At 31.0% G+C, this 9,691-nt stretch overlaps 1 protein-coding gene across 1 annotated transcript in view; it reads right to left on the bottom strand.

The window, feature by feature from the left end:
• Positions 1-5,450: 5,450 nt before the first annotated feature.
• LOC119674954 (dnaJ homolog subfamily C member 13-like) overlaps positions 5,451-9,691 on the bottom strand; it is a 9,019-nt gene continuing 4,778 nt past the window's right edge. Inside the window, exons 6-9 of the mRNA XM_038086111.1 lie at positions 8,494-8,879; positions 8,263-8,403; positions 5,782-6,081; positions 5,451-5,715 (exon numbers count right to left, since the gene is read on the bottom strand). Of these exons, the coding sequence (XP_037942039.1) occupies positions 5,604-5,715; positions 5,782-6,081; positions 8,263-8,403; positions 8,494-8,879 (939 nt within the window). The 3' untranslated portion in view covers positions 5,451-5,603. The remainder of the gene's footprint in view (positions 5,716-5,781; positions 6,082-8,262; positions 8,404-8,493; positions 8,880-9,691) is intronic.

Consider the following 9,691-nt stretch of genomic DNA (forward strand, 5'->3'; position numbering starts at 1 on the left):
GACCGCCGAAGACATTTCGCAACGCACTACTGAGGTGAACTGGTTTCAACAGCTGCCGTAAACGAACTGTCTGACAGATCGCGCTCATTTTTGGCATAGTAATTAAGGACAGTGCTGCCAAACTACATAAACTTAAAATATCGAAAAATATACAGCGCGCGAATTTTAAATGAGAATTTCCGAAAACTTTTCAGTCTTAATGTAGTACACATGTATATATGTATATAAACAGATATATTAATCAAGATGAAGACAGACAAATAGATAATGAAATGCAGATAGTCAGACTGTTGGAACGACATAACTAAAAATGTTCGTCATTATTTTTACAAAGAACATAATTAGTTGGCAACAAAAAAAAGGGGCTACCTTTTTATAAAGGTTGCTGAGAAGCTGATTCATTAGTTTTCGCCACGTAAGCTTAAATGAGCACGAGTAACTTCTGTGATATTTAGAAACATATTATCCGAAATCATTGCTCCGATAAAAAATATTCAGAAAGCGCTTTTTCGTAGAAATATTTGGTGAAACCAGCCTCTGCGCTTCATCGAGTCATACTACTTTAAAAAGGAATATAATTTAAGTGTTAAGCTATGCTAAACGAGTTTTTATTATATCGTACTAAAATGGCCTGGATTGACTGTGGTTGCAACAGGAGGGTTTCTATGTTACACTTGTAGGGTTAACATCGATTTATTCGAGACTTGCTCTGAGTAAACATGGAATTTAATACCGTTTGGCTATACGAATACAGCATACTTACCTAAGCAGGAAGACAATTTCAAATGGATTAAACCCAACAAACGGGACAAGATTTTTGAGAAAACTCAAAAACCGACTTTTCATCTGTGAATAGTTAGAGACCAACATGTTCTCCAGAAATGAGTTTGGATAACTTTAAGAATAGAAACCATCACCAAGCGGACTAATCGTAAGAAACAGCCACAACTGATTATAAATTTAAGGTCCAGGATACGGTTCTTTTGAGGTTCCCACGACAGTCATATACCCCAAATAACTTTTTATTCTTAGGACATAAATTGATACATAAATTGACGATTTACACAAAATTTGTCAATGTAAAATCTTAAATCTTTTGAAATATCTTTTTTAAGGTTTATATCATCTGAATAATCCCAACAAAACAATCTCGATAAATTTAGTGTAATCTTTACTCGCAGTAGTGTGAATAAAATACTAGTTTTATTCACTCTTAAGATACGCTTTCCTACTTTATCCGCTCGCGTAGAGATATCTCTATTGGCACCATCGTTAAATGTATCAAGGTTATCGCGTCTAAGCTATTTAGCAAATAAAAAAGTATAAGCATTTTATACTTTATAGGGGGTTTATTGATGTTTATACTGTTAAATCTAAAAAAATGGGTTTTAGAATAAAAGTGATGTACGATTCTAGATTATACCGGTGTAGATCGACTGAAACGCACCTAGAAGAAGATTAATGCACATACCAATTCCATTAATCTATAATTTATAATGCACTATCCCTCTTCTTTCACTTATTTGAATGACAACATCGACGTTCTTGGAAATTTGTTACTTTTTCTCTTTTTTCTCTTTTTCATTGTTTTTGCATTTGCATTCTTGCTCCTTGTTCTCATGTACTTCTCAATACAATTCAAATGTATGGTATATAAGATATATCATGATAAAAAAAGAGATTGATAAATTAGATTAATAAATGCCAAATTAAAATATTGCTGGGTTTAATATTTCTATAAAAGACTTATTTTTAAGCCTTTTCAATATTAATACTTAAAAATAATATATTCCATTTTAATATTATTTAAATAAAACATGTTAATGAAAATATCAGAAAACATCTGTTTATCATATAAGGCTTTGATTAGCTTTAAGATTCAAACTAATTTATTACCTTGAGGAGAAAATGTATGTTATAGATGTTTAAACTTTACATACCTAACATTTATTGTAGCGTGCAAAAGCTCCATGACCATTCAATAAAATGAAAAAAAAAATTATTGAAATTTTAATTGAAAAGGAACACCGTTTTATTTGTTTATTTATTTAATATAATTCGATTGTTGAACAATACCAAATATTAATTTCACTTTTATATCAGTTTTTTCATGTTTTTTAACTTCCATCAATATTTCTTTTATGTTTTATATTTTATTTAATTATTTATTTTTACTTTTATGTAGTTTTCGGAAATTCATTTTGTGTTGTTTTATTTAGTGATTTTACAGATCTACGACAGTTAGAGGAGTTTAAAATAGAGATAAATGTGAAAAGTTCCTTAAACAGTAAACACGAGTTGAAACAGTTAGTATTAGTACGAATAGTTACAAATATATTAAGTATAGTTTACATATACATAGTCAATATCAGTTTTGGTATTCTTAGTTTCTTAGATTTTTCTTTATAATTCTCATTTTCTTTTAATTTTTATTACAACAATTTACACATAGAGATTTCGAGTATAGACGAACGTTAACGATCATAGACGAATACACACGAATGCACATCGATAATACACGATTCATTTAAATACATATAATTTGAAATATTAATGTATATCATTATTTTTTTAATATGAATACATACAATATATATATGTAAAAATAAACATTTAAATACATATATCTATAATTCTTAATAACAAATAATTAAAATACAATCACAATAATTTTTCGTTTTTTGACATTTGAGTTTGGTAACTCTTTTATATTACTTTTTTAATTTTAATTACTCTTTTTATCTTTTAATTCATTCAACATCAAAGTGAGTAGACAGACTTTTACACTTAACATCGAGAGTTAAAATTAATTTCAATTAGTTTCATATAAGTTATATATACTTTTGATTTATGGATTCATTATTTAATAGTTGTAGAAATTCAGTACACATAGATTTTTTTACTAAGAAAAAGTTTAATTCATGTTACTTTATCTTAAATTTTAGTTTAAAGTAAGTTACTTTAGTATAGTTATTGAAGCTTTGAGTTCAAAAATTGCTGTATTTAATTAGGTTTTGTTTTAAAGTCGAACTTAGTTTTATAGACTTAATTTATGGGTTAAACTTGAAAGCAAATACACAACTCTACTTATGGCAGTTATATATATCATGTTTTATTACTATTTTTTAGACACCACAATTGGTAGACCTCTTGTTGAAACGGCCAATGAAGTTATAGATAACAATTAACAAAACTGGCATTCTCACATCAAGTCAACAAGGCATATTTTTTATTTGAATTGCAGTACGAGACCAGGGTATTCACTCAACAGACCTTTATGCTCAAGTTTATACATCACTAAGGGACTGAATTAAATATCAATCACTCTGTTAAAGCGTTTGCGTAAAGATAGTTATAACTAGGTGTTTTATGTTTCTAAGTCTCATGAACGTATAGTGCTCATAAGTGAAAACAATTTTATGAACAGAATCAATTTCTGAGTATCATTGTTAGAACAGAAGAAACCATAACCATAAGTGAATATGAAAACAGAAGAAGAACCACCGATTAATGTTGGGTAAACATAATCCTTGCCAAAAAAAGAGAAGTTGTTTACATGGTAGCAAAGTAGGAGTTGAGAATACGAAAACTGATGTTGTATATGTGGTACGTATATCAATTATAGATTGTTATCCCATATTCAAACCATGATTTCAAATCTCTACTGCATCCAATTAATGCGGATGAAACAAGAATTTGTATAATATACATAGATCAGAACTTATCAAAAGGAAAAATTTTGTATTTCAAAGCGGCAATGCTAGATGACACACATCTTTAGTATATCAGCTCAAATTACTAGACCCTAGCTAGGAAGTTTTAATGCATTTATGTATGTTTAAACTGATTAAGAGGACAAATAACGTATTACCAAATAAAAATCCTAGATGGGTCGTATATTTGGTGTCCCAGCTCAAATTAAGTGAGTTTAATTGTCAAGTTTTGATGCATTAACTGCAACAACTGACTATCCAATTGTCATTTTATTGAATCTTTGCATTAATATATTGTCTGAGAAACTGATTTCCAAAAAATGACTGTGAAAAGTACTTGCGTTTATTTGCAAACATAAGCTCCTGGGCATATTATGAAGAAAAAATGGGCAAGCACTGAATCTATGGCTTGCTTGGTTTAGTCTTTTATTCGATGCGGTCTGCTTAAAAACTAATATCTAAGAATATGTGAGAATTTTTCAATAATTGTTTCTGTAATTCGATTTGTTATAGGACTTTGCACTAAATACGAGTATCCGAGCATAAACATTAAAAATTATTATCAATATTGTGTGCACATTGATAATATTGTATGTTATCATAGCAACATATGATAAGCAATACTCATCGACAAGCACTAAGAGATCACACAAAAAGTGTACTTTTTACTTATTTGTAGTATCAATAAATGAAGTATTAGTGATTTACAATGTAAATATATCTGTAGATAACACTTTGTATTTGTAGTTAATGAAATTATTTTGCTCTTTTGATTGATTAATAATGGTTTTGGTTAAAACATATTTGGATTAGTAAAAAAATTTTGAATTAGAGAAAATACCAATTTTTGTACAACGATACGTGGAATACTTCTAAGGCAACCCTATAGTTCAATAGGGTGCCTAACTTAGATTTTCTTAGCTTGGTTGTGTAAAATAAAACATTTTCTCTAAGATTTTTTCATAATATGCAATAAACGGATAAGTAATGTAATTTTTGAGCGCGAGAAAATTATTTCATTCTTTTAAATTCAATTTTTATCTGCAGATATACCGAACATTTGCTCTGCAACCCTGCACTTAAAGAGGGTAGCCCACTTAGATGTTCTTTGTTAAGCCTTGTAAAATAAAAATTTCTTTCTGCAAATTTTTTGTATTTCTCCTTAAGAAATACTAACGTCTTATTAGAGAAATAGTATTTTAAATTTTTAATGTTTGTCAAGGTTAACTTTCTACAAAACCACATCAACAGCACTTTCACCTCAAAGCCACATTAAATCAAAGGAAGAAAATTGAATATTAAGTAAAGTAACAAATTAAAAAAAAAATAATTCTTTGGATTTAGACTATAATAGTTACTTTGTGAAAATAAGGAAAGAAAAACTGGAATAAAAGTTGTGTAAAAATACTTATTTCATAAAATTTCTTCTTTACTTAATCGTTAAACACGATAACAACTTACTTAAGACAACATTAAAACAGAACAAAAATAAAGTCTTAAGTCGCCTAAATTTAATATAATATCTGCTCTTAATTAAATCTTAAAATCTCTTATATTTTTCTTGTTAATTACATATATAATCTAACTACAGTACGTCATTAAATGTTGCTTTTCAGTTAAACGTTACTTTTATTCACGTAAAAATGTACGTATTTCTGCTTAGCTAAAAAGTAAAATTTAAATTTTTATGGCTCTACGAACAGGTAATTCACATACATACATTAAACACATTTTAAATGTAAATATTTAATTAATGTATACGTAATATTAATTTACTAAAATGCAAAAAATTGATACCACTTAATTACTTAAGGACAACTGCCTTCCTCCTGTGAAACAATCGCATGTAAATGCAGCTTCAGTCGTGTCATATACACTATTGCGAATAGCTTAGATGTACTTGCCCAAGTCTTCATGGAAGTCTTGTAAATAAGCTACGAGCTGCGGAAATGATGGTCGTTGCTTTGGTTCTACAAGCCAACAACAGGACATGACAGTGAAACTGCAAATAAATCAAAATTTACAGTTATTAAACATACTTACTTTTGAATCACTATCGGTTACTTACAATTCATCTGGACAATTAATAGGCTGACCCAAACGAAATCCGTCTGCGAGATATGGCATCAATTCAAAAATATCTACTTCCTCAAATGGTGGCATTGCAAGTGTAGCTAATTCCCAGAAAAATACACCCAAACTCCATATATCACTGTATGTGGTGTAAAAGTATTTCTTCTGCAGAGACTCTAATGCCATCCATTTAAGTGGTCGATTTTCATTATCTCCTACGCAGTGATAGTCATCGGGAAAGAGATCACGTGATAGAGCGTTGTCGCAAATTTTAACATGAGCGTCGATGTCCAAACTGCAAAGAAAAATTATAAGAGAGTATAAGAAGAAGGCTTTTGTTAACATGACATGTAAATGGATAATGATTGATGAAGTACACTTAAATATAGAAAAGGAATATTAAAAGTTCAATAAATATATCTATATATTTTATGAATGTGCTAAGAAAAGACAATATAATAGTGTGCTTAGAATTTAAGCTGTCATAAAAAGGCGATTAAAATCCTATAAAATCCATCCTGTGCAATTTTGGAGTGTAATTGATAGTAAATATGTTTTCATTTGTGACGCCTCACCAAAGATGAAATCTGGTACCGCATAATCCAGGTGCCTAAAACTTCGATTGTCAGGACGCTGGGTTAGTTTACAAAGCATTATCGTGGTTGCTGTGAGTAAACCCTGAAGCTATTCTAAAAGGGTGTCCACTTCATATCGGTGATATTTTTTTTTATGTGACGCTTATCAGAAAATTTTTTGAGAACATCGTTTGCTCACAATAGTGAAGTAAAGGAGAAACAATAAATTTGTTAGCGGACGATTAACTTAATTGAAGAATATATAAGTAGTTCTTAACACATCCAAAACTTTTTCAACCAAATCAATTATTTCTACCACATAGGATTCGGGCATACACTTCTGTGAATACAGTGTTGTTCCTAATTTAAACTACGCAAGTTTTTCGACTCCGGCAGCACTTTTAAGGTTTAGTCATTAGTGACAGACATAGATTTCAAATTATATATTTAAATATCAAAATAAACATTTTAGACATTTAACTCTTATTTTTGCGTAATAAAATTTCTTTATTCTGTAATAAATATCGCAGAAGATCTTCAATGACGAACGGTTTGTGTACCTTTATCGAATTGTTTATATCACTTGTACATATTTGTTTGTGACATATCAGAAGTCCTTCTGTGATCAGGATTAATCACAAAAAATGTTTGTATATAGTATAAGACCAGTTCAGAATAGGCAGAGAAACTATTGAAGATAAAAAATGACCCTGACGACCATCATCAACTGATAAACAATATATCAATGAAATCATAAATTTGGTAATCAAGAACTGTCGAATGATGATTAGTGATCTCGTCGATACTGATAAATTTTCATTTCGATAGATCAATATAGACTATTTTAAAAGATAGTTGAAAGTCTAAAACTTTCAGTCAAAACATATTATATACGGACTATAAACTAATCACAAATTTCAAATATTTTCTAAGACCACTGATGATGAGTACTTGGCAATGCTCGAAACAGCGTTGTATGGTCAGCCAAACTTCAATAAATTAACTGAAATTTTTGTTGTTGGCTTTTAGTTTCTATTCGAACCCATCTAATATTGATATATGTTTGGTAGCTCAAAGAAGTAATATCTCGTTGGGTGCCAAAAACACTCAATTTTTTTGCAAAAAGCAGCGCCGCGTTAAACTTTGTTAAACAAAGCTTTCTGAACCAGACGACGGCGCAAATGTCGTTTAAAAATCAATGTCATGTAAGCAGTTTTCTTTGATCATCATAGTGTGGTGCAGTATGAATTTCCTCCGCCGGGTACACGGTATGCAATATTTATGTGAAGCTTTACACAAAAAAGACAGGCTGTATTAGATAATGCACCATCTCATACTGCATTGTTTCTTTAAAATTATTCAGAAAAAGAATTTTTTTTTTTCATTAACCATCGAATTCATCTCCTGACTTATAGCTAAGTTACAACGCTTTGTACTTTAAAGGCCATTCTAAAAATCAACTATAGCAACCCAAATAGCTTCCAAATTGGACAAACCGTTGCCGTAGGTATGCTGTGTCAAAGAAAGAGTACTTTGAAAGCGATTAAATAGAAGAATAAAAAGAAGATGGTCATAAAGAATCTCACTTTATTTTTTTTATTATAGTGTTATGGTGTCTTATCGCCCACCAGGTTAATTTATCGTAATCTATCCTACAGATACCTTTAAACCACAAATCTAGCATTATTGTGTCGTTATTTTATTAGGCTCTTAAAAACGAGCCAAATGTAACCTTTTGGGAAGTTTAAGAGAGTTGTTATAATAATAACAAATATAAGTAGAATAAAGGTGTGCTTTGTTATGTGAAATTCTTTAAAAAAATTAATTTATTAATTTAAGTTTTATAAACATCTTTTAGTTTATATAATAATTAAATTAAATAAAAATATGAGTCTACTCACTAGCAGTTCCGAGTTGCAATGTCCTTGTGTATTATACCCAATGAGTGAAGATGTGCCAGTCCTTTGGAAACGTGTAAGCCAAATTCCACAAGTTGACGAGTGCTTAACGGGGAGTTCATTTCACGTGATTTTTGTAAGAATCTGTAGAGACAGAATTCATTAGGAAAAAAAATTTAATTAAGAACGGAAGGACAAAAATAAAGTTTTTATACGGAAAACCACAAAACTTACATTTTTAAATTTCCCTTGGACGGATATGGATATGCAATTTCTGGTGGTCCTGGCAAATCAGTATTAGCTAGCAAAGGTGGTAACACATTTAAATGAGCGACTCCAATTAGCATTGACGCATCCTGTAGTAAACATGCTACTTGGGTTAGTGAAGCGCCATCAACAACAGTTTTAATCAACACATCACAAGAGTCACCCAATTTGCCAGCGTAGATTCTGCCATATGTGCCTTCCTTAATGAGATGTTGACAAATTAATGCACCTGGCTGTACACTCGGTATACGACGTAGTTTCTCTTTCGGATCAGCACTGCGCCCACCAGTGCTAGCGCCACCAAAACTGCTAGCATTGCCATGACTGCTCTTCGGTGTGGACATGCTGTACACCTGAAATAGATAATAAAATTCAATTAGATAAGATTAAAATGGACTGGTGGAGTAGTGGAAAAGTTAGTACATTGAATTCACAAATTCCTGAACTGCAGTGCATTTGCATATATGGAAAGTTGTTGCTTATGAAGCATTTTGGGCATTTGCTATTGCGCAGCAGAGATGTGAACAAGTTATTTATGATGTACTCAAATTAAACAGAACGAATTTAGTACGCAAATTAAGTAAGGGTCAAGTCGGAATGTACAAATCCATAGTGGTAACACACAAAAACATTCCTAAAATAATTGTTGGCCATATGAAATGCATACATTGAATGCGTTTGCATTACATGGAGAGTCGGAATGCTCATATAATCCAGTTGAGAGGACATTATTACTGGAAAAACTATTTAAACTTGCACAAATATAACGAAGGGCAGCACTCAATGGAGAACAATGCTAAGCAAAGGTTAATTGTTGTTGCACTGTTGGACTGTTAGACTGTTGCCCTCCACCAAAGGCAACGTCAACAGCAATGGCAGAAGCAACACACCATCCATGCATTCTATCCATTCATTTCAGCCGTTGGCTTCATTTGGTAAGTAAGTGGTGGGCGTGTGTTATGTTGCCATCCTTCACACAACGTGAATAATTTATAGGGTGGCTAAAGGATTAATTTGAGAAACACTTTAGGAAGCATAAAATACTTTGCTGCATATTACCAGGTACTTTTGCTCGTTTATAGAATTATACACAAGCAACACATGGACGTACAAACAAACCCTGCTTATACGAGTACACACGCATCCACTCACGAACACAGGATAA

The sequence above is a fragment of the Teleopsis dalmanni genome, chromosome 2 (genome assembly GCF_002237135.1).
Source record: "Teleopsis dalmanni isolate 2A chromosome 2, ASM223713v2, whole genome shotgun sequence".
In the NCBI taxonomy this organism is placed as follows: Eukaryota; Metazoa; Arthropoda; class Insecta; order Diptera; family Diopsidae; genus Teleopsis; species Teleopsis dalmanni.